Source organism: Suillus discolor, assembly GCF_016758755.1.
Source record: "Suillus discolor strain FC423 chromosome Unknown F5147scaffold_72, whole genome shotgun sequence".
NCBI classification, from domain to species: domain Eukaryota; kingdom Fungi; phylum Basidiomycota; class Agaricomycetes; order Boletales; family Suillaceae; genus Suillus; species Suillus discolor.
In genome coordinates this window covers 122,464-145,852 of record NW_024541319.1, presented here as the reverse complement: position 1 = coordinate 145,852, position 23,389 = coordinate 122,464, and the positions used below count along the sequence as shown (strand labels likewise).

Sequence of the window (23,389 nt, the reverse complement as noted above, 5' to 3'; positions counted from 1 at the left end):
ATATTTTGTGTCTTGTCACGTGCCAAGGTGTTATGCCAGATCAGTGTTGTGCAACTCCATTCCTACTCACAAATCATCAGCTTGAGTGCACTGTAAGAGCGACCTCTGGCACCGATGCCAACAAACCGGAAATACAAATTGAAGTCGAAATTGGGTGTACATATCGTGTAGGTCTACAGTCTCAAAGTCTGGAACATCGAATTCCTTGGCAAGTAACAGGTTGCGCGTGGCCATGACTGGATGCTACATACGAAGTCGTCATATTGTCTCAAGAATGCTTTGATGAAGTGGGAGGACGCACGGAATTCATTATTGCTCAATGAGCTCAAGGGCAGTCGTGGAGCGAGGCTTGATAGAACACTTAAATGGTTTGAGGTGGCTGGAAGCGTGTTTATTCAGACCAGCGCCGGACGTGATAAGAGATGCGACATACCAGGTTGAACCTGGTAATTGATCAATCTCGGGTGTAACCTTAACGCCATGCTCGACAACCTTTGAAATGTCAAACACTGCCAGTGACATTACAGTAGTTATCCAGATAGAGGCATCAGCGAGGTGGAGGCCTGCCAATGTCCAATGAATGAAAAGTTAGTGGCTCAGAGGTTCGGTTGTCAATTGACATGAGTTGGGCACACCTGGGCAAATACTGAGGAGCAGCAAGTTAGTATTCCGCTCAAAACCCACTGTATGCTTACCGTCTACCGAATCCGAAGCAGACTGTGCGAGGTTCCATCTCAGGTTCTTTTCCGTCCTCAGCCAAGAAGCGTTCAGGGTTGAATTGCGAGGGGTTAGTATATGCTCGTGGATCGTTGAGCATGAACCTGTCGCAATTAAGAATATTGCATTCTGTTCATCATTCGAAGGGGAGTACTAACCAAATGTTAGGTATCACTAAGGAGCCTTTTGGAATATAGTACCCGTCATGGATATCATCTTCAGTCACACAGTGAGGGAGACCTGTCATTGAGATATCCGTAATCAAACAGTAGTGTCATAAACGAGGTTTCAATACCTGTAGGACCGACAACGTGCCAGCGGAGGACTTCTTTTACCAGGGCATCAGTATAGGGGAGGGAGTCGCGGTCAGCAAAGGTGGGAAGACGGTCAGGACCGACAACCACATCTATTTCAGCCTGAGCTTTCTTCTGCACATCAGGGAAAAGCGTCATAGCTAGAAAAAGCGAGTATATTGCAGAAACAGTCTGAGGAAATAGGTTCGGTACTCTCAGAAAATGTTGTAGGGAAGAACAAACCGTGTCAGTACCACCGGCGTATAGGGAAAAAGCAGACCATTTCACGGCGTAGTCCTCTTCTGCGGACACACCACTGCCTTCCAAGAGATTCGAGGTAAAAGATACAGGGGCGATGCCAGCAACCTGTAGAATTTGAACTTTAATGCATATTCGCAAGACTGAAAACTGGTCACCATCTGGTCCTTGACGAACTGGTGGGGTGTAGAAACCATCTCTTCGAGGGCCCCACGCCATTCACATGCTATGCGCTTGAAGCCAGCACCGGGAAACCACGCGGGGACCTTTGCCACTAAAATCGTCAGGTCGTCGAAAGCCAATGCAAACGTCAGGATAATATAGCTCACGGAATGGTACAATATCAACTATAAAGGCACCAGGAGCCAAGGCCCGCGAGGCATGGGTTAGAACGCGGTTGGCGAGGTCAACGAAGGGATCATCTTTCTCTTTCACTTCATAACCATGAGATATGCGCAGAGTGACAGCGCCAACCGTACTATAGTAAAAAATCAAGATCATGACAATATTACGAGGATAGATAATACATACTATCGGATATGCTCCTGCAGTCGATCAGGTTTCGCAAGCACACATTTCAGGAATCGACCTCCTCAATTTCGTTGTATACGTCCACTGCGGCGCGACTGCCGATGACGCGATGTAAGTTCTTGCGTTGCTGGCGAAAACGGTTGCCATAAGGAAGTAAAGCCAAAGAGTCATTTCAGCCCACAAGTTCGCCAGCCATAGGAAGAACAGGACGGTCAGAGTACAAAGTGCTTTTACTGTCCATCATATCCATTGCAGTCTTGACAGAGTTCAGCACAATGATGTGCCGACCCAGAACCTCGATATGCGTGATATCACCTGCAAAAAGGACTTTTGAGAATGGATGGTTTTGGAAAAATGGGAGACACTCACCATACTTCTTACCCCACTTGGTAAATGTAATCCAGGCCTTGATGCGAGGCATATCTAAAACATTGCCAATGAGAGGCCACCCCCTGGGACCAGGTGGATATGGTGCAGGATTCTTCTTGATGACCGTCTGCTTTACCAAATAGACTCCCACTGTGACACCGGTGAGGTATAGTAGGTCCAGCCAAGTAACGTTGGTGATTGTCAACATGGTCTACTACTAGCAGAATATGAGCAACTCGAGAACGGGGACGTAGAGCGAACGATCAGATAAGAGGACATCGTGTTTACAGCTGTTTGCAAAAATGATGCGCATGAGTACACTGTTAACGGCATTGGAACATGGCGAGTTCGAACACGTGTATCGATGAGGGACACTAGCTGCCAAATTGAGAGTTTGTCCATGGAAAATTCCAGGCGCTCGATAGAGGACAATTTAACAACCTTGAGTTTCTCTTTCTTCCGCGAGCAACTGGGTTTGATGCGCTGATGAAATACATGGCATTTCGAGAGACGGTGATGTCCACAAATAATGAGCTGTAGGCAACATAACAAAATTTAGATCTGAATATGGAAGATAACGAGAAACAACTCAGGCTGCTCCATGCGCTCAAGTCAGCCAGAATATTTCCGTTTGTCTTCCAACATCAATGTCCTCTTGGTTGATGTGTTTGCTGCACTGCACGCTAGTATAAAACACACATGCATGCTTCCGTCGTCCAGGTCTAGGCGTGAAATTGGTACTATGATATGCACACTCTACGATTCATGAGTGAGTTCGCTGCAGGAGCTGGACCTGCTCGTCCTTGTTCAACCCCATGCGGCCTCTCCAATGGCGAGGACAAATAGGTATTTCGTCGATGTTGCGCGGGCGCACTGGTAATGCCAGAATAGCATCTAGAATTTCTGGAACATCTTCGGGCTCTACTTCACCTAGCCTGTATGATTAATATCAGATAAACCCATGCGAAATAACACAATTAGAAGGCTTCAAACATACCATTCTCCGTGCGGGTACACAAGGAGATTTGCTGCATATCTAGAATGGTGTATGAGCGACCAGACTTGGCGAAATGGATGTGACGTGTGCATACTTATGCCCTCCGACATGTGCCACTTCTGCAAGTTTAATGCGATTGCTAGGATCACTTGGATTTGTATCTCTGCGCTTGCGGAGTTCATCCCTTATAGCCTGGGCAACTGCTCCCCCAATGTCTCCGCACCGACAATCTCGCGCACCATGAGTACAGACATATAAATGCACATCATCTGAATTCGAGGGCGTAGTACCAGAGACACCCTCAGCATGCACCCTCAACTGTTCTCCCACCTCCTCGATATTGTCCATGGACACAGTAGCCTCAAGCTTTCCCCGCGGATACGCAAACGCCGTCAGACAATATTCCTGCTTGTCTTCCTCCCCAGGTGGTCGTGTACAGATAGATTGTTGGTCCTCAGACCACGAAAAATTGACAGACCCACCCCATTTAGCAGCGCGTAGAAGGAGTGCGCGCTGGATGGGGGTTGCGTACTTGGCGGGATACTCGCTGGGTGGCTGTGGGGTATGCAAGAAGATGTAGCACCGGTGCGAAGGTGCTGTGCCAACGAGCTCTGATGTAGACTTTGCAGTGGTGGATAGCGACCGCGCGAGCGTTTTGAGCACACGGAAAGCTGGCATAATCATATAGAAGACCGAGTTGTGAACTGATTCACTGCGGTTGGGGAACGTGATCATACACGTGACCGGCGCGACCGGATCATGAATGATAGTCTCTTCAAGAGTTGAACGTGAACTTTGAACATGAGGCATGAAGCACGTCAAATTTGAATGTAATATAGCCAGGTTTGGCCCATGCAAGCTACAATGACAATGGTAATGCGTGTCTCATGACAACGAAAGCGCGATAAGTACTACTTAATCGCTGTACCACTGGCAGGGACATTGGCAACACATCGCTCCTGACCTAGGACTGTGTGAATCAGACTAACATTGTCTAACTCTACTGAATTGACATTCATAAGGATCGTAACCAATGTGAAGGTCTTGCGAGTATCACCGTGAAAAGGTTTCTGAGATTTCAATGTCACCCCTGCTGGTTCTGCTATAGACCCATTATTTGTGTCGCGTGTGCGCAGTATTCGATTTCCGTCTCGCAGACCAAGTCTTTTCGACTGGGCATGTTGCTACTGTGATTGGCGTGTTACATATCTTGCCGTCATCCATTACCTGGATTTCTCGAACTCTTTCAGCAGCCACGTCAGCGATATTCCCTGGGACTCGTTTCAAGATGTCAATATACAAGCTATACCACAGACCCCTCATCTTTCGGACTGGTCTGATGTCTTCCTATCTGCAATACCAACACCACGAAACAGACGACAAGTGATCCAGCGAAACCTACGGCACCACGCGTCCATTGGCTTTCAATTTTGAAGACCAAATCGCCGAAGCCTGCAGCAAAATATATCAGGCTATTGCGAGAGAGAGTTCAGTAACAACATTCTTCATGCGGTAACATGAATGCTTACGCCCACACCAACAGTCCATATGGCAAGCTATACATTATGGCTAGCACTTCCGTGCCAAAGAAAGACTGTTCCACATATGTCAGAAGTGCGACCTGTCCTCTGGGTCAGTCCTTGATGGAACAATAATATTTAATTGGTTCTCGTACAGCTCGCTCGCAATCCCTTTTCTGGTTTTGACGAACCAGAAGAAGTACGAGGAGTACAACTGCAATGCTGCAAACTACTGATATGTAGCTTAGTAATCCGGCGGTGTCTGACACAGATGAAATCGCAAGAAAAGCTATGTTAGCATTGAGAATAACTGTTGCCTGGAGTAAGTCGTAAGCGTTGCTGACTGCACATATTTTAATAACAATTTACCGAAAGGGCAAGTCCAGTCCACTCGTCATTAAGTTTGTCGATGAATTGATTCCACAGGACGCGATTAATGATGCTATCAACCCATATCACCTTCAGATCTTCTTGGTGGGTACGAGGGGAGCCAAAGAGCAGGAAAGAGGTAATAATGAACAGAAGCGACTGGTGATCATGGCCCTTGAAGTAGATTGTCTGGTCAGAATCCAGCCTTGCACCCGGCTGTCCACAGAAATTGAAAAACTTTGCTTTGACTACTGTGATATTAGCGAAAGCCGGTAGAGTCTTTAGTTACGCACTGAACTCGGACATAAATCGAGCTGAAAGAAGATGGTTCAACATACTTCGCGAAGCACATCGTTCAAGATGAAAACACACCCACGACACATCTCGTGTGCGTAAATTGTCCATCGAGGGTTCCTACCGTAGAAAACATCAGTCATCTGAATCATGTTCGCAAACCTTTACCAGTACTACCTTCGATGCTCATAACGAGGTCCAGCATCTTTTCCAGCTCCTCTTTCTCAAACGGAGCGACACATGTCACAGACGTGATGGTCACTGTGAGATTCACAGACATCAATGTCTCGCTCGAAAAAATGCAATGTGATATCGAAAATCACCTGCTGCGGCATGCATAATCATTTGTTTTAGTTCCTCGAGAACAACTGGTGTCACTCGATTTTCATGTGGAAACAGTTCACAGTGAGTCCTTGAAGTTGTTTGAGTCGGCATCAAATCTACACGAGCGGCTGACACGATATCAGAAACTGAACCCGGTCACCCAAAGTAATAAACATACCTGGACCTCACCAGTACTGAGCTTCGATAACGTATTCTGAAATTGTGCATGTTAGTATATAGAAAAATGCCGGAGATGGTCAGAAGTTACACACTGATATGACCCATATTCTTCACTCGCCTGATGTTCTCAAACAAGGTTTCTGCGTCAAAACGTTCTAGCCAGAAGATGCACCGCGTGTCTTGTTCGACAAAATAGTAGCCGCAGGTGTTCTCGTCAATATCCTCAATGACTAATTCCGTTTTGCTAGTGATATCTACGTTTGGGTTGGCCTGTGCATCGTTATATAGTTGGTCTGCGAATGCCTCGGTCGCAAGGAGGGTTGACGGCTTTGATAAGTCAGCATCAGTGTATATCCGCTACCACCTTCGTCAATAATTGTGTAGGACGTCAAATATGAACCTAGAACCTACGCGACTGCTGTCATAGTAATACAAGGCACCTTCAGGGTGCACGAGTGGTTTCCAGCGACCAGAGGGCGATTTGCTTGGCGTCGTCAGCTTACAATAGTCCAACTGCAGAAGAAGTACATACTCCTCGAACACCTTGTTCCCCGGCTCTATAAATACGCGGTCCCTCGTTTGGGGTCTACACCATAAGTAGGAATTGAAAAAGGAGGCCAAAAGCACCTTATACCGACTTACATTGTACGCTTCCTCTCATATCGATTCACATCAGATGCTGGAATAGGCCTCGCCTTGCGTATCGATGTAGTAGACGGAGATGTTGTGGATGGCGATACAGATATGCCAGAATTTGAAGGAGTGATGTTAGCGCTCGGTGCAGCGCACGCACCGCTTGCTGTAGCGACCAAAGTTGCACTAGCAGAAGGTACCGGAGATGAGGTTGTCGACTTCTGTGGGGTTACTGAGCCTCCCGGACTGCTGACTGTGATGTGAGGTACTGTTCTGTTAACGAGTGACTGCCTTAGCATCTTTTTGCTGCTTTAGAGTATTGATGGGGTAAGACATACGGTGACAATGCAGGAAGAGGATAGCTTGTTGGCAAAGTCGCAGAAGACCCTTGGAGTCTTAACCACAGGCGAAGACAGACATGATTGAATTACTACAAAGCATAGTAGAACACCACGTTGCAGACGAACCGGCGTGCCCTGATGTAGTCAAAGATGATGCTTAGCCCCCCTCTAGCACGGCTTCCGAAATTCGACTGAGAAGACATTGAAATAAATCAGTATTTAACTCGAAGGGGATGATCAAGTTTTCCCAGCCTGAAGCCAAGCGCTGAAGTACAGCCTCCAAAGTTGTAGGTTACGAGTCTAGCCTCCAACCACGTGTACAATGTTGTACATCATCGCATCCATAGAATCATACTTGATCCTTGATGCAACTGTCCTGACTCCTGGTGAATCGTGATCTGCCGAGTACTTATATTGCCATCAGCGTGAATAAGGTGAACCTTTGGACGCCATATGTTGCCTGAAAGACAGACTACACTGCCTATTACTAGTCTCCCGTATTGCTCCCGTAATGGTTTTTCAAGTTACATAAAAACTGTCATCCTTCTTTTCAAGCTGACGCGCTGACCGACAGGCTAATTTCCGACACTTCGGAGTTTACGTTTAGCTCTGCCGCTGTAGTGCGTATAGCGTTATGTGAACTGACACATATTGACAAAGCATGTCGTAGGCCAGCCATCTAATCATCCCAATCGCCACGCCTGTATATAAACAACCAACGACTATGCTTGACCGTCATATCTCGGTACCATGGGTTTCTTCTCAAAGTCATTCGACCCAGTCACTGACCTCCCAGACTTGTCTGGTAAAGTCATACTTATCACAGGTGGCAAGTGAGTACCATCTCTTTCACGACTCGAATTTATTCACATAGCTGCTTTGTAGTGCAGGTATCGGCTACTCGACTGTGAAGCACCTGGCACGTCGTGGTGCTAAGGTGTACATGGCCGCACGCAACCAAAGCAAGGCAGAGGAGGCGATCGCGCAACTGAAAGCAGAGGGACTGGGTCCTGGGAACGGCGATGTTATCTGGTTGGAACTCGATTTGAAGGACCCTCGAAATGCGAAAGAAGCGGCAGAGGTATTTATGAAGCAGGAGAAGAGATTGGATGTTCTCAGTCAGTATATGTTTTTGATCGTTCATGATTTCGGCATGCTGAATGAATCACAGTTCACAATGCTGCGGTGTAAGCTGTTCCGCTCGCATGGGCGTGATTAATACTGAATGACCTATAGGTTTGTTGATAATTACGCCATGACGCCGGATGGTAGGCCTTAGTCTCGCTCCGTAAAGATCTGCACTTACACAACATCTCAGGAGTTCAGGAGATAGTGATGGTCAAGTACGTCTTCTGACAAGAAAAAAATATGTACCAAGTACTCACCTATATTCATTCCAGTGTCATCAGTCATGTCGTTCTCACACGCACCCTCCAACCGCTGCTGGACCAGACAGCAGCAGAACCAAATTCAGACGTCCGCATAGTCGTTGTATGTGAATCTACTTCACCGCATGCATCCAGAAAACTCACAGTTCCATACCACCATCCAGGTCGCTTCAGACGCCCACCGGTTTGTATCAGGGAAACCTCGTTTCCGTAACCTTGATGATCTTAACAACGAACTCAAGAGTTCCCTTGCACCCAGCTTCGCGCGTTATTGTACGTCGGTCGTCCATTGGTATATTTTGTCTCACGAAACCCCTTCACTAGGCGTGTCGAAACTCATGAATATACTCTACGCTTCTGAACTTCAGCGACACCTCACCGCTGTTGGCTCTCCCATCACCGTCATCGCCATTCACCCTGGAGCAGTCGACACCTTCTCTCATAAATCGCCCCTCAAGTTCATCGTCAAGCCTATCGTGTCCCTCTTCTTTGTACGTCCAGACCAGGGTGCATATACCTCGGCGTTTGCAGCTGCGTCGGAAGAAGTCGCCAAGCAGCGCGAGAAGTACAAGGGTATGTATTTAACGCCACCAGGCAAGCTAACAGAGCCGACGAAGGTGTCGAGGGATGAGGGGCTTGCAAAGGAGCTTTGGGATACTGTGGATAAGTTTTTGGAGGAGAAGGGGATTTGATGGAAGATTTGTTTTATTGATGAGCTGAGATTGATGCACGACGAGCAGCCGTACCTCCAAGAGGTGTTGAATGGAAAAGGACGTCGATCTCAGCTCTACATTAAGATAGAACAATGATCTCTGTTGATGTGTTGTCATGTACACTTGCATGACACTGGTACCCATCCAGGCTGTGCGCTTTTCCCCTCATTTTGTTTAGTACAAATGCAATGCTACGTATATAATTAACTGTACACTACAAATTGTAATACACAAAGTATCTCTGTTATCTTCGCAAATCAATTTATCGGGATGAGCTCATGGTAATGAAGAACTATAAGGATCAAATTGATCAACTCCGAGGAACAGAAAACACTGGAGACTCGCTAGAACTCCTTGCGGCCTTTTCAACTCGTTCTCGTAGACCGGGATCTTCGGAGTTGGGGAGATACAATGATTTCAAATCGCAGATATTGAACGAAAGTTCATGTTTCATCACTCCAAGTGATACGAAAGCAAAGTCTCGTTGTACCTTCGGCCCGTCGACGAAGAACGCTCCGCTGTGATTGGTCTGTCAGGAAATCGCGGAAGGATACGTGAAGGGGCGGATTGGGGTAGATGGGTCGGTGGCGCCGCGAGGAGGGATCCCATGTGTTCTACTGTGACCTCCACTTTGTAACGCTCACTTTCATCTGGAAAATAGCTTCGCATGGCATTCCGGGAATTCAAAGGGAGGGGTTCGGCTGTGCCGAGAATTTGTCCCATCACGGAGCGAAACATCGCTAACTGTGTTTGCTGAAACTTGGAGCTTTTGTGTCTATCCTTTGGCATAATCTGCGTTAGAATTAAGTCATACATATCGTACAACAGGTGCTCCCGTTCGACAGGATCCCGGGATACCATGTCATTGAACGACTGATCGGAAGATAAGCGAGGAGGTGCTTCGATGGATTCGCAAGCAAGACGTGCCCACTCGAAAAGACCATCAGCTTTCTTAGCGAGGGTTGTGAACTCTTTGCTCCCAAAATATGGAAGCCCTTCCAGCGACTTTGACACGTAAGCGCAGATATCGTGTTCCGTGGCTCCTGGTGGAATTCCGTCCACGTAAATCCTTCGAATATGTTGAGCGCTCGCAAACGAATTTTGAATGTCGCGAAGCGGGTGAGAGGCAACAATAAACCGGAGGTTTTTTGGGAGCCTGGGATTCGGGTAACAGCAGGGTTCTGAAGTTTACCAGAAAAAATGCGTAAAAGGTTGCTGCGTGTCTCCACTGCCTCACCACTTTCGTCCAGTGCGTCGATAAAGATAACGACAGGCCCTATGGGTGACTCAGAAAGCTTCCCTAGTGGTTCCACAAGAAACTTCTGCCACTGCTGTACGACATCTGCTGTAGTCTTGAGCGCAGTTTCGTTCTTGACTGCATCCGCTAACACTCGTCTCATCTCCGGATGACGATCAGCCAGGTCGCGCGCGATAGTGGTGAAGACCTTTTTATAGCGATCTTTTGTGTTTCGGTCGAAGTAGTAACAAGAACCAAGTCTGCCCATCCCGATAAACGAGCTAGCGATCGTGTGAGCAACGGCTGGTTTACCAGTCCCTGCAGGGCCGGGTAGCCATAGCATGTGTGGAACATCATCTCTGTTGTCATTGATTCATCCCACGATATCGGAGAGAATGTCCGTGCGCGTCCGTCCCTGACAGGCATCGCTTAGTATCTAGTCCTGCAGCCTCCGCATAAGCCATAGCATTGAATTCCAGTATTTTACCTGTAGAAGTGTGAATGGATGTCGAGTCAGAAGCACGTCCGAATCCTTGTACGGTGAATGTAGATTGCTATGCTGCGAGCAACTTAGTCGCGGAAATTTTGCATGAGTGCATCCAACACTTTGTTATACTGTTGTATCGTATCGTCTGTTTCCGAGATGATGTTCTTTCTGAGTCTCTCCCCTAAGAGAGCGGAAATCGGAATGTCGCCTACCTGAACAGAGTCGCGGCTGTATGAATCGTTGAACTTCGAGCGCTTGTGTAAGATATCAGTCTTATCCATGGGATCCCAGTAATTGATTTTGAGTCTCGACTTACGGAAATCTTTTTGATTGCATCATTCCTAACCTTCCCCAGAAAACGACAGATTTTGCCACGGGGTCGGCCCTAAGGATGGATTATTGACATTGCGTTTCAACCATATATCAATTAATCATCCTCATGAACATCAGCCACGAGTCCCGGGCGCTCAGCAGCGTTTGGTTCGTTGGGTGTCTCGATGTCCGGAGGAGGAACTTCTGACCTCAAGCTCCCCAATTGATTGGGGTCATTCATAGTTGAGGTTAATGATCAAAGTGGTGTACGACAAGAAGTTGAAGAAAGGGTGGGCCTCGAGGCTGCTGTGTTGACTTCAGGCGCTAATTGCATTAATGGGTTGGCGGCGAAGAGTCTAAAGCCTATTCGGTGACTTCAATTGGTCAACTGGTGAAGTTAAAATGCAAACTGTCGTACTATTCCTGCAGGCTCAGGCCGGCTCCCCCAATGGCCCGGGACTGAAGTACTGACAGACTACAGTCTCCCTTTCAAGTTAAAGTTTAAGGAAAACCAAAGGAATAGTACAAGTCATCCTTTTTTCAAGCCGACGGACAGACTAATTTCCGACACCTCGGAGTTGCCTCGGAGTTTAGCTTGCTGTGGTACTTGCGTGTACACTGACTGTGACACACGGTCACCGGTACTATTGACAAAGCATGTCGGCCAATCATCTAATCATCACGACCGCCCTGTATATAAACAGCTAACTGTGCTCGACATCTACCTTTCGTTGTTTCTCCCTCTTTCTTGTTGCATTTATTTATTTCAGTACCATGGGTTTCTTTTCAAAGTCATTCGACCCAGTCACTGACCTCCCAGACTTGTCTGGTAAAGTCATACTTATCACAGGTGGCAAGTGAGTACTATCTCTCTCATGACTCGAATTTTATTCACATAGCTGCTTTGTAGTGCAGGTATCGGCTACTCGACTGTGAAGCACCTGGCACGTCGTGGTGCTAAGGTGTACATGGCCGCACGCAACCAAAACAAGGCAGAGGAGGCGATCGCGCAATTGAAAGCAGAGGGACTGGGTCCTGGGAACGGCGATATTATCTGGTTGGAACTCGATTTGAAGGACCCTCGGAACGCGAAGAAAGCGGCAGAGGAATTTATGAAGCAGGAGAAGAGATTGGATGTTCTCAGTCAGTATATGTTTCTGTTCGTTCACGATTTTGGCATGCTGAATGATTCACAGTTCACAATGCTGCGGTGTAAGCTACTCCGCTTGCATGGGCGTGATCGATACTGAATGCCCTATAGGTTGGTTGAAAGTTATGCCATGACACCGGATGGTAAGTTTTGGTCTCGCTCCGTAAAGATCTGCACTTACACAACATCCTAGGTGTTCAGGAGATAGTGATGGTCAAGTGCGTCTCCTGGCTAAAAAACATGTACCAAGCACTCACCTATTCATTCCAGCGTCATCAGTCATATCGTCCTGACACGCACCCTCCAACCGCTGCTGGACCAGACAGCAGCAGAACCAAATTCAGACGTCCGCATAGTCGTCGTATGTGAACCTACTTCACCCGTGCATCCCGAAAACTCATAGTTCCATACCACCATCCAGCTCGCTTCAGAGGCCCACCGGTTTGTATCAGGGGAAACTCGTTTCCGCAACCTTGATGATATTAACAACGAGCTCAAGAGTTCGCTTTCACCCAGCTTCGCGCGTTATTGTACGTCGGTCGTCCATTGGTATATTCTGTCTCACGAAATCCCTTTACTAGGCATGTCGAAATTCATGAATATGCTCTACGCTTCTGAACTTCAACGACACCTCACCGCTGTTGGCTCTCCTATTACTGTTATCGCCATTCACCCTGGAGCAGTCAACACCTTCAGCGATAAACCACCCCTATCTCACTTCAAGTTCATCGTCAAGCCCATCGTGTCCCTCTTCTTTTTACATCCAGACCAAGGTGCATATAACTCGGCGTTTGCAGCTGCGTCGGAAGAAGTGGCCAAGCAACGCGAGAAGTACAAGGGCATGTATTTAACACCGGTAGGCAAGATAACGGAGCCAACGAAGGTGGTAATGGATGAGGGACTTGCAAAGGAGCTTTGGGATACTGTGGATAAGTTTTTGGAGGAGAAGGGGATTTGATGGAAGATTTGTTTTATTGATGAACTGAGATTGATGCATGACGAGCAGCCGTACCTCCAAGAGGTGTTGAATGGACAAGGACGTTAATCTCAGCACTAAATTATGATGGAACAATTATCCCTGTTGATGCACGGCACTGGTGCCCATCCAGGCTGCGCGCTTTTCCTCTCCTTTGTGTAGTACATCTTTCTATTGTGTTTTACATCTTACTGTATGACATTTCTTTATAATCGATTTGTCGGCCCTTCGTCTGTTGCAATGAATGACGAACGTTGAATCAGTCCAGCTGTGCGAGTTCTTATGTATTTCATAGTCCGAATTATGGAAAGTCAGGTGGTCAATCTCTAGAAACTGGAGATCAAGAGCGCTCGAGCGGGAGTAGCCAAGACCTGTTTGAAAACTAGCATATGGTGATATATAGAAAAGCCGGGTTGCTAAGCTGCGTAAGACAGCAAGATGTCTATCATGGTAGATGATAGACTCGTAACCAGTCTGGACTACGTCTTTGATGTAATTATTTGACGTAGTCAGACTGGTCGATCCCGGAGAAATTTGGCAGGCGAAGCGAGGAGTTTGAAATTTGACAGATGCCGGTGATGCCGGAGGTGCTTGCGAACTTACAACTTGCAAGTTATGTGTCTGCTCCTGTCTGCTGCTCTCGCTCAAACTATACGCCATGTCAAGTTTCAATCATGTGCATGAGTTTCGTACGACCTTTATCGCTCGCTGCTCGAGACGCGATTGAAAATCTCCCAATGGACTTTACAAGTGCCCTTTCAACGACATAACACCAGCAAGTTCTCGAGGCCTTCTCGCAACTCAATGTTCTTTCCCAAGGATCAGTGGCGTCTGAATCTTGCGCTCATGGGAAATCCAGGGACAGGTAGGAACCCTTCTTCGTGTAATTTTCTTGCGCTAATTTAAAATTTTAACAACAGTCGCAAGGCTATATGCCTAGTTTCTCGAATTAATACAAGTACTTCTAGGAGACGCATTCACTGAGGAAACTACAGGAGCCAGCCTGGCACATGATGGCGTCAGTGGTGCAAAGAAGCTCATCGAGGACGTTATGAAAGTCGGCGATGGTGCCATATTCATCGATGAGGCCTATCAGCTACTTAGCGTATAGGGCGGGTCTGATAGCAATGTTCTGGACTTCCTGTTAGCAGAGATGGAGAACCGCATTAAAAGTCTTGTTCTCATCCTTGCCGGCTACTATACAGCCTTCAGATCGAGAAATTCTTCAGTCATAATCCAAGTCTTCCGAGTCATGTGCCGCATATATTCACCTTCGAGGACTACACCGACGAAGAGCTCCCTTTAAGTCTAAGTGCACGATCACCGAGCTAGCTGTTGCAAGATAACGACCCAGGAGCACGGATTTCCGGCCGGCGATGTTTCTCTAGTAATGCAGGCTTTCGAAATTGATATAATCATTCTCCACTCATGCGTTGCATTGATGGTGGTAATACAAAGTGCTACAGATTTGGCTGGTGTATCTTCTTTGGCGCTGTAGGTTGACTGCCAGCACCTAAAGGTGGCCACCGATGGCCTTGGGTTCATACCTGTAAAGGCGTCGTCAGTCTCATGTCGAGTAACCAAGCGAGCAGAATACGCATGGCTCTCCAGGTATTTTATTTCCTCCGGGGTGAGCTCAATTCCGTCGATGATACTCTCCTGCAACCTATGTATAGAACTGATACCAACGATAGGGCTCGACGCCTTTGATGCAACCCAGGCCAGCGCAATCTGGCTCATCTTGCAGTTTTTCTTCTTGGAAAGCTCTTCCACGCGATTGATGATAGTCACGTCCGCACTGGTCACCTTTCTCTCCAAAACAGTTCCCTTGGTAGAATTATGACGCATCGACTCTGTGCCAACGGGACGTGCGAGGAGACCAGAGCATAAGGGATAACACCGATACCGTTGTATTTGCAGTAAGCGAGCATCTCGCTTTCCTAAACATGATGCTAAACTGGAGAGCAAACGTTGTGATTTTTAGGGACACACCTTCTCGCGGTAGAGTAGCAAGTACTCATCCTGCATGCTGATAATCGTCGTCCAACCATTGCGAGAGGCCACGTCATTCAACATGGCAAACTGCCGGCAACGCATGGAACTGGCACCAATATAACCGACTTTACCGCTCTGCACGAGGTCGTGAAGCGCTTTCAAGGTTTCCTGAGGGGTGACTGAAGGGTCGAAGCGGTGTATCTGCAAGAGATTGATGTATGGAGTATCGAGACGAGCGAGGGACGCATTGATAGCGTTGAAGATTGCAGCGCAAGACGGGCCACGTACTCGGGCAGGTTATTGAGATTGGGCATGAAGAATGACGGATGGAATGATCGTTTGCGACAAGGCCATAGTATTTGGTGACGATGATGATCTGGGAACGAGGGATCCTGTACTATGGAGTTCGTACATGTAGTCCTGCAACGTCTCCCAATGCTATGTGAACTCTTCCTCAGAAAGGGTGGTTACAAACAAGTACGTAATTTTATCATCCTTCTTTATACCATTCCTTACTAGGCTTTGAAATTTGCAGTGTTCAGTTCGCTGATACCTTCACATTCCTTAGATGGGCTGAAGCCCGTAGCACCCGAACCCACATGCCACTACCTGCGGGTTCCACCCAGGCGGGTACTCGGGCACCCTCTACCCATGTCAGGCCCTATGTACGACCATATATCTGTCACGTAGTAGTGAAGAATGTATAGTCGGAGCTAGTTGGGTTATCAATCTATTCGAAACAGTGAGGATGCAAAAATGAGATACGAGAATTCAGTCGCACCGTATCTCGCAAGAGGCCAAGAACCAAGGCTAGATTTTCGAGACTCTGTCCCAGAGTGTACTGGGGAGAAGATAGAACTCGCCCAGTGCCATCTGGGTGCCTTTTGTACATGAAGAAAATCCACTGTTCTCCGCTGGTGACAACACCCCTGATGACAGATAAGCTATCATAAAGTTAGACTACGTCACGGAACATAGAACGACAGAGAGCTAACCCCTGCAATCGGCAATATGAAGCCGCAGCAATTGTAGCTCGAGATAGACCGACCTGAACCCTATCGAGATTGGCTTCGAAGATGTTGGACGACATTAGTTCCTGATTGTTTCGGAAATACGTCAGTGCTATGGTCGGATCGTCCAGGAGGAATTCTAAAGAACGATTCAATTCCATTCTAGTACGCGACAGAAAATGACTGACCGGTGTACCGAGCGGGGAGTTTAGTCACCAGGAAGTCGACGACGCCACTGAACGAACGTTTGGCAGACCCTTGGTTGAAGATCGTGCTAGGGATAGGGAATTCTGGAATTATGTTCACCGTCGTGGTATCCGGACACAAGACCGATACAACTCTCAACAAGAGTATGTTGATCAAGATGCGACATCCAGCTTCCGTCTTTGGAGTTTAAATGAATATACAGTCGATCATGGAAATCAGCCACCGTAACATACCACCGTTGCGACGTGGCCGCGCACTAAACTTATCAGAAATCGTGTTGTCTCAATCGGAAGACACCCTGGTATTTCGGTAAATCCAAGGGTTTCGACTTCTTGCCTCTTGTCGTTGGTCAGAAAAAGTGGACCAGACGATATCCCCAAAGAGAGGGAAACGTCCTAAGGAGAGGCTGATCAGCGCTGTGAACAATTCAGCGTCATTCACATCACCTTAACGTCTTCACGCGGTTCTCGGAGTTTATCGATCAGACCAGCAAGCAAATCCTTCAAGTTGTATACTTCATCAAGGTCAGAACGAAATTCCTCGAGCTTATGAAGCAATTCGGTTGTATCTTCTACAGTGAGGTCTCGTTTGGCAATGGGAGGCATGATGTCGACAGATGTGAGAGACATAGGGGTTATGTTTTTCTAACATATAAGCACGGCCGTCGGCTCGGTGTCAATAGTGTCCACTCCGTCATGGTGTACAGCACTGACGCACATACTATATATGGCGACCAGCTGTACACTTCACGGATTGGTTAGCATTCAAAATATCAGTACGACCATAAAAATTACTGGAGATACGACGACTATATTGCTTCCCTGACGTCTAGTGACTTAGCGAGTCCAGACTGGTTACGAGTCTAGGTAGATGACACGAATGACGGTATGATATACCTCCATGTAGTGGAACAGAGCGTGCTCCCGCTACCTTTCTTCCCTGTGCGGGGGCGAAGCACAGAGTTTAAATTTCAGCAGGTTCTGGTTCGTGCCGGTGATACCCATCATACGGTAGTAGAGTCTAGTGCGTCTAGACTCTGTATCTACATATTCTTGGCTCCGGCACACGTCTACAGCACCAATTGACATTGTTGTTTGGACGTACGAGGTCCTTGCCTTATATGGTATGAATTTGCAAATAGAGCGTGGTCACCCGGTGGTCCTGGCTTCCATACACTTGCGCTGCCAGCACCACGTATTACTTACTATGTGAACTGACACACGTACTATTGACAAACCATGTCGTCGCCCAATCATCTAATCATCATGATCGCCTTATATACAAACAGTTAACTGTGCCCGATATCTACCTTCAATGATTGTTTCTCCCTCTTTCTAGTTGCATTTATTTATTTCAGCACCATGGGTTTCTTCTCAAAGCCATTCGACCCAGTCACTGACCTCCCAGACTTGTCTGGTAAAGTCGTACTTATCACAGGTGGAAAGTGAGTATGTCACTCATCACACGGATTTTATTCACACAGCGGCTGTTTTGTAGCAGAGGTATCGGCTACTGGACTGTGAAGCACCTGGCACGTCGTGGTGCTAAGGTGTACATGGCCGCACGCAACCAAAGCAAGGCAGAGGAGGCGATTGAGCAACTGAAAGCAGAGGGACTGGGTCCTTGGAACGGCGATGTTATCTGGTTGGAACTCGATTTGAAGGACCCTCGAAATGCGAAAAAAGCAGCAGAGGTATTTATGAAGCAGGAGAAGAGATTGGATGTTCTCAGTCAGTATATGTTTTTGTTCGTTCACGATTTTGGCATGCTGAATGATTCACAGTTCACAATGCCGCGACGTAAGCTGTTCCGCTCGCATGGGCGTGATTGATACTGAATGCCCTATAGGTTGATTGAGAATTATGCCATGACGCCGGATGGTAAGCTTTGGTCTCGCTCCGTAAAGATCTACACTTACACAACATCCCAGGAATTGAGGAGACAGTGATGGTCAAGTGCATCTTCTGGGAAAAAACATGTACCAAGCACTCACCTATTCATTCCAGCGTCATCAGCCATGTCGCCCTTACACGCACCCTTCAACCGCTGCTGGACCAGACAGCAGCAGAACCAAATTCAGACGTCCGCATAGTCGTCGTATGTGAATATACTGCACCCGTGCACCCCGAAAACTCACAGTTCCATACTACCATCCAGGTCGCTTCATGCGGCTACCGGTTTGTATCAGGGAAACCTCGTTTCCGTAACCTTGATGACCTTAACAACGAGCTCAAGAGTTTGTTTTCACCCAGCTTCGCGCGTTATTGTACGTCGGTCGTCCATTGGTATATTTTGTCTCACGAAATTCCTTCACTAGGCTTGTCGAAACTCATGAATATACTCTATGCTTCTGAACTTCAACGACACCTCACCGCTGTTGGCTCTCCCATCACCGTTATCGCCATTCACCCTGGATCAGTCGACACCATCCGCCATCAACAACCCCTATCCCACATCCAGCTCATCCTCAAGTCCATCGTGTCCCTCTTCATTTTACAACCAGACCAGGGCGCATATACCTCGGTGTTTGCAGCTGCGTCGGAAGACGTCGCCAAGCAGCGTGAGAAGTATAAGGGCATGTATTTAACACCGGTAGGCAAGATAACACAGCTGACGAAGGTGGCGAGGGATGAGGGACTTGCAAAGGAGCTTTGGGATACTGTGGATAAGTTTTTGGAGGAGAGGGGGATTTGATGGAAGTCTTGTTTTATTCGATGAACTGAGATTGATGCATGACGAATAGCCGTACCTCCAGGAGGTGTTGAATGGACAAGGACGTTCATCTCAGCACTAAGTTATGATGGAACAATTATCCCTGTTGATGCATGGAACTTCTGTGACAGCTGTCGCATTCTGCCCGGACGGGAGACAGCACTACTGTGCTATAATCAGCCTACACAAACATGAAATAGACTTACCTACGTTGTCCAGAAGCGTTCTGAACATATACTGCCGGTAGTCCGCACGTTCTGGAGGCTAAACATGAGATTGCAACGTGTCACTAGCTTGTTCAGCTGTATGGTGGACGATAGGTTACGGTTCGATTTGCCGATTTGCCGCGACTTATTTTGAAGTCCGATCACTGTTTGTTCTCGTCTTTTGAACTATTTGTTAGTACACTCAAATATTGCCGTCACAGGAGGTCACAAAGCGGTTGTGTACTTACAATGGACATATCCTAGAACCTGAGCTTGAGTACCGACCGACCGACCCCAGCCTGACTCAGACGGACCTAGACGATGGAACGGAGCCATGGCTCAAATATGCAGCATCGGTAAGCCAGTTAGAACTTGAAGAGTGCAACTTGACATGCTTCTTCAATTGAGTGAGTCATCAGTGCACCTACTGCTTCGTTCACAGTCCACTGAGTCACGCCTATGTATAAGCAGTTAGTATCCATTCAATGATATGAACTTTGTTCACTTGCATCCCAATTTCATAGGCCTGACGTTCTTCACTAGATGCCCAACCCTCGAGAAAGAAATGGGTATCCCATTGCTCGTAAGTACATTGATTCCAGCGCTAGCAGCTCTCGCAAATTTAACGCATAAGTTTCAGCTTCAGACTGAAGCTATACGGCCGCTAGTGGAACAATTTGTTGCAAGTGGCTACACTAACCCAGAAATCATGTGGACTGCTTTGTAGGCCTTATCGATCAGCCAGCCAACAAGCCGGTCAGCAACCGCATCATTGGAATGATTTCACGAGTTGCATTTCTCATACGAGTCATTCCCTCGCACCACCATGATTGCGCCGCAGAGTGACGAGGAGACACCTCTTCTGCAACTACCAGAGCAGCCAACGGCCAAGACACCTCTTCCCTGGGATCGATTTTGGATTCTGCTGCTCTTGGAGGTGCCAGATTTTCTTTCTTCTCGGACCCTTGCCCCGTTTATACCCCAAGTGAGTAGTATATTCCCTTCGTTGGACTTATATCTGACCACAACTGGACTTTGTCAAGCTCATTAGAAACATTGGAGTCACTCACGGAGACGAATCCCAGGTTGGACACTATGCCGGCATCCTTGTAAGCATGTCTTCATCGTTTTTGCCCTTTCGTTCAGTCCATGATGCTATTCTCTCCAAGAATCATCGTACTATGCAGCTCATACCCTGACCATTTTTCATTAGACCACTCATTGGGGGATTGCTCTCCCGATCAGCAGTCTGGCTCGGGCCTATGGAATAGGTATGGCGATATGGCTGTGTGTTGTCGTCCAGCTTACGCTGAAGACCGGCCTGATCCTGTGCTCCCGTATGTTAATCCCAGCACTTCCTGCATTCTGTTGAACTGAGAAGAACTCATAGCCTGCATGATATTGTTCATCAGAGCAGCTGCTCCCAATCGCGCCTCGCTCGGAACGACCAATGGAATCGTTATGGTGGTTGTCGCAGTAGCAAAGATAATCGGCCCGGCATCTGCAGCTTCACTCTTCTCTTATTCATTGCAGGCGCATGATGTGTGGTCAATATACTTCTTTATTGCAATTGCATTTCTCGCTGTAAGTACTGCTCTATTGCTTCCCCGTGATCCGAGTGTATGGGGAATGACTGTGTACATTATGATCTGGTGTATCAACTATGTCCATTGTAAGTACACAACCGCTTGTGACTTCCTGTGCCAACTTGCTTCCCTGACAGTGACTTAGCGAGTCCAGACTGGTTACGAGTCTAGGTAGACGACACGAATGTCGGTATGATACACCTCCATGAGTGGAACAGAGCGTGCTTCCCGCTACCTTTCTTCCCTATGCGGGGGCGAAGCACGGAGTTTAAATTTCAGCAGGTGCTGCCAGTGGTCGTGTCCGGTGATACTCATCATACGGTAGCAGAGTCTAGTGCGTCTAGACTCGGTATCTACATATTCTTGGCTCCGGACACGTCTACAGCACCAATTGACATTGTTGTACATCATTTGGACTTCTTGAAGTGTACGAAGCTTGCCTTATCTGGTATGAATTTGCAAGAGCGCCGCGGTGGTCCTGGCCTCCATACACTTGCGCTGCCAGCACCACGTATTACTTACTACGTGAACTGACACACGTACTATTGACAAACCATGTCGTCGCCCAATCATCTAATCATCACGATCGCCTTATATACAAACGGTTAACTGTGCCCGATATCTACCTTCCATTCTTTCTCCCTCTTTCTTGTTGCATTTGATTATTTCAGCACGATGGGTTTCTTCTCAAAGCCATTCGACCCAGTCACTGACCTCCCAGACTTGTCTGGTAAAGTCGTACTTATCACAGGCGGAAAGTGAGCATGTCACTCATCACACGGATTTTATTCACACAGCTGCTTTGTAGCGCAGGTATCGGCTACTCGACTGTGAAGCACCTGGCACGTCATGGTGCCAAGGTGTACATGGCCGCACGCAACCAAAGTAGGGCAGAGGAGGCGATCGCGCAACTGAAAGCAGAGGGACTGGGTCCTGGAAACGGCGATGTTATCTGGTTGGAACTCGATTTGAAGGACCCTCGAAATGCGAAAAAAGCAGCAGAGGTATTTATGAAGCAGGAGAATAGATTGGATGTTCTCAGTCAGTATATGTTTCTGTTCGTTCGTGATTTCGGCATGCTGAATGAATCACAGTTCACAATGCTGCGATGTAAGCTGTTCCGCTCGCATGGGCGTGATTGGTACTGAATGCCCTATAGGTTGATTGAGAATTATGCCATGACGCCGGATGGTAAGCTTTGGTCTCGCTCCGTAAGGATCTGCACTTACACAACATCCCAGGAGTTCAGGAGATAGTGATGGTCAAGTGCGTCTTCTGGGGAAAAACATGTACCAAGCACTCACCTATTCATTCCAGCGTCATCAGCCATGTCGTCCTGACACGCACCCTTCAACCGCTGCTGGACAAGACTGCAGCAGAACCAAATTCAGACGTCCGCATAGTCGTCGTATGTGAACATGCTGCACCCGTGCACCCCGAAAACTCACAGTTCCATACCACCATCCAGGTCGCTTCAGACGGCTACCGGTTTGTATCAGGGGAACATCGTTTCCGTAACCTTGATGATCTTAACAATGAGCTCAAGAGTTCCCTTGCACCCAGCTTCGCGCGCTATTGTACGTCGGTCATCCATCGGTATCTTCTGTCTCACGAAACCCCTTCACTAGTCATGTCGAAACTGATGAATATACTCTACGCTTCTGAACTTCAGCGACACCTCACCGCTGTTGGCTCTCCCATCACCGTTATCGCCATTCACCCTGGAACAGTCGACACCATCCGCCCTAAACCAGCCGTATCCTATCTCCAGTTCATCCTCAAGCCTATCGTGCCCCTCTTCTTTGTACGTCCAGACCAGGGTGCATATACCTCGGTGTTTGCAGCTGCGTCGGAAGACGTCGCCAAACAACGCGAGAAGTACAAAGGCATGTATTTAAGACCGGTAGGCAAGATAACGAAGCCAACGAAGGTGGCGACAGATGAGGGACTTGCAAAGGAGCTTTGGGATACTGTGGATAAGTTTTTGGAGGAGAGGGGGATTTGATGGAGGATTTGTTTTATTGATGAAGACGAATAGCCGTACCTCCAGGAGGTGTCGAATGGACAAGGACGTTAATCTCAGCACTAAATTATGATGGAAAAATTATCCCTGTTGATGCATGGAACTTCTGTGACAGCTGTCGCATTCTGCCCGGACGGGAGACAGCACTGCTGTGTTATAATTAGCCTACGCAAACGTGAAATATACTTACCTACGTTGTCCAGAAGCGTTCTGGACATACTGCCGGTAGTCCGCACGTTCTGGAGGCTAAACATGAGATTGCAACGTGTCACAAGCTTGTTCAGATGACTCGGAATTCTACAGGATGTTCAGTGACCAAAAAAAACACTTGTCAATGATAGCTCTTATCGATAAGGTCAGCGGGCGGATCTCATGACGGGCCACCTCGGAGAGGGTATGATTCTGCATCACAGGTGACAAAATTGCACTCGAAAAAATGCGAGGATGCTGATATAGTTGTATTGTTGATTGTTAGTCCGTCACCGAAAACAGGCGAGGATCTCACTGCGGGAACTGCTCTGACGAGACGTGATAGCATAGTGAAACGTCCAGTTCTGTTAG

The 23,389-nt window shown here is 47.6% G+C and overlaps 10 protein-coding genes across 10 annotated transcripts; 6 read left to right on the top strand and 4 right to left on the bottom strand.

The window, feature by feature from the left end:
- Positions 1–309: 309 nt before the first annotated feature.
- On the bottom strand, positions 310–2,376 carry F5147DRAFT_778534 (cytochrome P450; the record flags this gene model as incomplete). The annotated part of the gene is made up of 13 exons (XM_041442145.1): positions 310–379; positions 434–563; positions 636–646; positions 696–821; positions 876–957; positions 1,013–1,202; positions 1,254–1,376; positions 1,427–1,542; positions 1,598–1,746; positions 1,800–1,813; positions 1,858–1,926; positions 1,981–2,114; positions 2,169–2,376. 13 exons carry the CDS (start codon positions 2,374–2,376, stop codon positions 310–312), a joined length of 1,422 nt encoding a protein of 473 aa, XP_041288032.1.
- Positions 2,377–2,642: 266 nt separating this feature from the next.
- F5147DRAFT_717569 (Sucrase/ferredoxin-like-domain-containing protein) lies at positions 2,643–3,980 on the bottom strand. Its single transcript, XM_041438656.1, has 3 exons — positions 3,260–3,980; positions 3,166–3,204; positions 2,643–3,103 (listed from the first exon to the last, which is right to left on the bottom strand). Exons 1-3 carry the CDS (start codon positions 3,973–3,975, stop codon positions 2,932–2,934), a joined length of 927 nt encoding a protein of 308 aa, XP_041288031.1. The 5' UTR covers positions 3,976–3,980; the 3' UTR covers positions 2,643–2,931.
- Positions 3,981–4,435: 455 nt separating this feature from the next.
- On the bottom strand, positions 4,436–7,198 carry F5147DRAFT_717567 (uncharacterized protein). The gene is made up of 15 exons (XM_041438655.1): positions 6,953–7,198; positions 6,824–6,880; positions 6,495–6,758; positions 6,385–6,438; positions 6,264–6,336; positions 5,945–6,209; positions 5,862–5,886; positions 5,672–5,760; positions 5,526–5,609; positions 5,427–5,468; positions 5,348–5,368; positions 5,055–5,302; positions 4,841–5,002; positions 4,695–4,786; positions 4,436–4,637 (listed from the first exon to the last, which is right to left on the bottom strand). Exons 1-15 carry the CDS (start codon positions 7,027–7,029, stop codon positions 4,469–4,471), a joined length of 1,722 nt encoding a protein of 573 aa, XP_041288030.1. The 5' UTR covers positions 7,030–7,198; the 3' UTR covers positions 4,436–4,468.
- Positions 7,181–9,184, top strand: F5147DRAFT_641848 (NAD(P)-binding protein). Its single transcript, XM_041433068.1, has 9 exons — positions 7,181–7,260; positions 7,318–7,659; positions 7,712–7,944; positions 7,998–8,013; positions 8,063–8,094; positions 8,145–8,169; positions 8,227–8,317; positions 8,379–8,487; positions 8,539–9,184. The coding sequence occupies exons 2-9, from the start codon at positions 7,577–7,579 to the stop codon at positions 8,904–8,906; spliced, it is 957 nt and encodes a 318-aa protein (XP_041288029.1). The 5' UTR covers positions 7,181–7,260; positions 7,318–7,576; the 3' UTR covers positions 8,907–9,184.
- Positions 9,185–11,575: 2,391 nt separating this feature from the next.
- On the top strand, positions 11,576–13,319 carry F5147DRAFT_717545 (NAD(P)-binding protein). Its single transcript, XM_041438654.1, has 8 exons — positions 11,576–11,820; positions 11,874–12,106; positions 12,160–12,175; positions 12,225–12,256; positions 12,307–12,331; positions 12,384–12,474; positions 12,535–12,643; positions 12,695–13,319. The coding sequence occupies exons 1-8, from the start codon at positions 11,738–11,740 to the stop codon at positions 13,069–13,071; spliced, it is 966 nt and encodes a 321-aa protein (XP_041288028.1). The 5' UTR covers positions 11,576–11,737; the 3' UTR covers positions 13,072–13,319.
- Positions 13,320–14,602: 1,283 nt separating this feature from the next.
- On the bottom strand, positions 14,603–15,976 carry F5147DRAFT_747665 (Aldo keto reductase; the record flags this gene model as incomplete). Its single annotated transcript, XM_041439970.1, has 6 exons — positions 14,603–14,636; positions 14,687–14,940; positions 14,970–15,029; positions 15,082–15,371; positions 15,409–15,481; positions 15,866–15,976. 6 exons carry the CDS (start codon positions 15,974–15,976, stop codon positions 14,603–14,605), a joined length of 822 nt encoding a protein of 273 aa, XP_041288027.1.
- A 1,686-nt stretch (positions 15,977–17,662) lies between these two features.
- Positions 17,663–18,995, top strand: F5147DRAFT_778526 (NAD(P)-binding protein; the record flags this gene model as incomplete). The annotated part of the gene is made up of 8 exons (XM_041442144.1): positions 17,663–17,745; positions 17,802–18,031; positions 18,085–18,100; positions 18,150–18,181; positions 18,232–18,256; positions 18,308–18,398; positions 18,459–18,567; positions 18,619–18,995. The coding sequence occupies 8 exons, from the start codon at positions 17,663–17,665 to the stop codon at positions 18,993–18,995; spliced, it is 963 nt and encodes a 320-aa protein (XP_041288026.1).
- A 936-nt stretch (positions 18,996–19,931) lies between these two features.
- Positions 19,932–20,418, top strand: F5147DRAFT_840086 (uncharacterized protein; the record flags this gene model as incomplete). The annotated part of the gene is made up of 2 exons (XM_041444273.1): positions 19,932–20,204; positions 20,263–20,418. Exons 1-2 carry the CDS (start codon positions 20,046–20,048, stop codon positions 20,416–20,418), a joined length of 315 nt encoding a protein of 104 aa, XP_041288025.1. The 5' UTR covers positions 19,932–20,045.
- F5147DRAFT_396233 (uncharacterized protein) lies at positions 20,385–20,993 on the top strand. The gene is made up of 2 exons (XM_041429586.1): positions 20,385–20,556; positions 20,610–20,993. Exons 1-2 carry the CDS (start codon positions 20,493–20,495, stop codon positions 20,948–20,950), a joined length of 405 nt encoding a protein of 134 aa, XP_041288024.1. The 5' UTR covers positions 20,385–20,492; the 3' UTR covers positions 20,951–20,993.
- A 293-nt stretch (positions 20,994–21,286) lies between these two features.
- Positions 21,287–23,120, top strand: F5147DRAFT_840085 (uncharacterized protein). The gene is made up of 7 exons (XM_041444272.1): positions 21,287–21,563; positions 21,614–21,850; positions 21,965–21,996; positions 22,047–22,071; positions 22,123–22,213; positions 22,274–22,382; positions 22,434–23,120. Exons 1-7 carry the CDS (start codon positions 21,481–21,483, stop codon positions 22,808–22,810), a joined length of 954 nt encoding a protein of 317 aa, XP_041288023.1. The 5' UTR covers positions 21,287–21,480; the 3' UTR covers positions 22,811–23,120.
- Positions 23,121–23,389: the final 269 nt, after the last annotated feature.

What these genes read in the sequence shown, in the direction of transcription:
- F5147DRAFT_717569 (XM_041438656.1), bottom strand. Translation starts at nt 3,975, where the DNA reads ATGCCTCATGTTCAAAGTTCACGTTCAACTCTTGAAGAGACTATCATT. An exon ending in GCACATGTCGGAGGGCATAA is followed by an intron (nt 3,205 to 3,259) that starts GTATGCACACGT and finishes ACACCATTCTAG; the next exon opens with ATATGCAGCAAATCTCCTTG. An exon ending in GTGTACCCGCACGGAGAATG is followed by an intron (nt 3,104 to 3,165) that starts GTATGTTTGAAG and finishes TTAATCATACAG; the next exon opens with GCTAGGTGAAGTAGAGCCCG.
- F5147DRAFT_717567 (XM_041438655.1), bottom strand. Translation starts at nt 7,029, where the DNA reads ATGTCTTCTCAGTCGAATTTCGGAAGCCGTGCTAGAGGGGGGCTAAGC. An exon ending in GGGAACAAGGTGTTCGAGGA is followed by an intron (nt 6,337 to 6,384) that starts GTATGTACTTCT and finishes GACGACGCCAAG; the next exon opens with CAAATCGCCCTCTGGTCGCT. An exon ending in TATGGACTGTTGGTGTGGGC is followed by an intron (nt 4,638 to 4,694) that starts GTAAGCATTCAT and finishes CTCTCGCAATAG; the next exon opens with CCTGATATATTTTGCTGCAG.
- F5147DRAFT_641848 (XM_041433068.1), top strand. Translation starts at nt 7,577, where the DNA reads ATGGGTTTCTTCTCAAAGTCATTCGACCCAGTCACTGACCTCCCAGAC. An exon ending in CAGACGTCCGCATAGTCGTT is followed by an intron (nt 8,318 to 8,378) that starts GTATGTGAATCT and finishes ACCACCATCCAG; the next exon opens with GTCGCTTCAGACGCCCACCG. An exon ending in ACCCAGCTTCGCGCGTTATT is followed by an intron (nt 8,488 to 8,538) that starts GTACGTCGGTCG and finishes CCCCTTCACTAG; the next exon opens with GCGTGTCGAAACTCATGAAT.
- F5147DRAFT_717545 (XM_041438654.1), top strand. Translation starts at nt 11,738, where the DNA reads ATGGGTTTCTTTTCAAAGTCATTCGACCCAGTCACTGACCTCCCAGAC. An exon ending in TTATGCCATGACACCGGATG is followed by an intron (nt 12,257 to 12,306) that starts GTAAGTTTTGGT and finishes ACAACATCCTAG; the next exon opens with GTGTTCAGGAGATAGTGATG. An exon ending in CAGGAGATAGTGATGGTCAA is followed by an intron (nt 12,332 to 12,383) that starts GTGCGTCTCCTG and finishes TATTCATTCCAG; the next exon opens with CGTCATCAGTCATATCGTCC.
- F5147DRAFT_396233 (XM_041429586.1), top strand. Translation starts at nt 20,493, where the DNA reads ATGGCGATATGGCTGTGTGTTGTCGTCCAGCTTACGCTGAAGACCGGC. An exon ending in CGGCCTGATCCTGTGCTCCC is followed by an intron (nt 20,557 to 20,609) that starts GTATGTTAATCC and finishes AAGAACTCATAG; the next exon opens with CCTGCATGATATTGTTCATC.
- F5147DRAFT_840085 (XM_041444272.1), top strand. Translation starts at nt 21,481, where the DNA reads ATGGGTTTCTTCTCAAAGCCATTCGACCCAGTCACTGACCTCCCAGAC. An exon ending in CAGGAGATAGTGATGGTCAA is followed by an intron (nt 22,072 to 22,122) that starts GTGCGTCTTCTG and finishes TATTCATTCCAG; the next exon opens with CGTCATCAGCCATGTCGTCC. An exon ending in CAGACGTCCGCATAGTCGTC is followed by an intron (nt 22,214 to 22,273) that starts GTATGTGAACAT and finishes ACCACCATCCAG; the next exon opens with GTCGCTTCAGACGGCTACCG.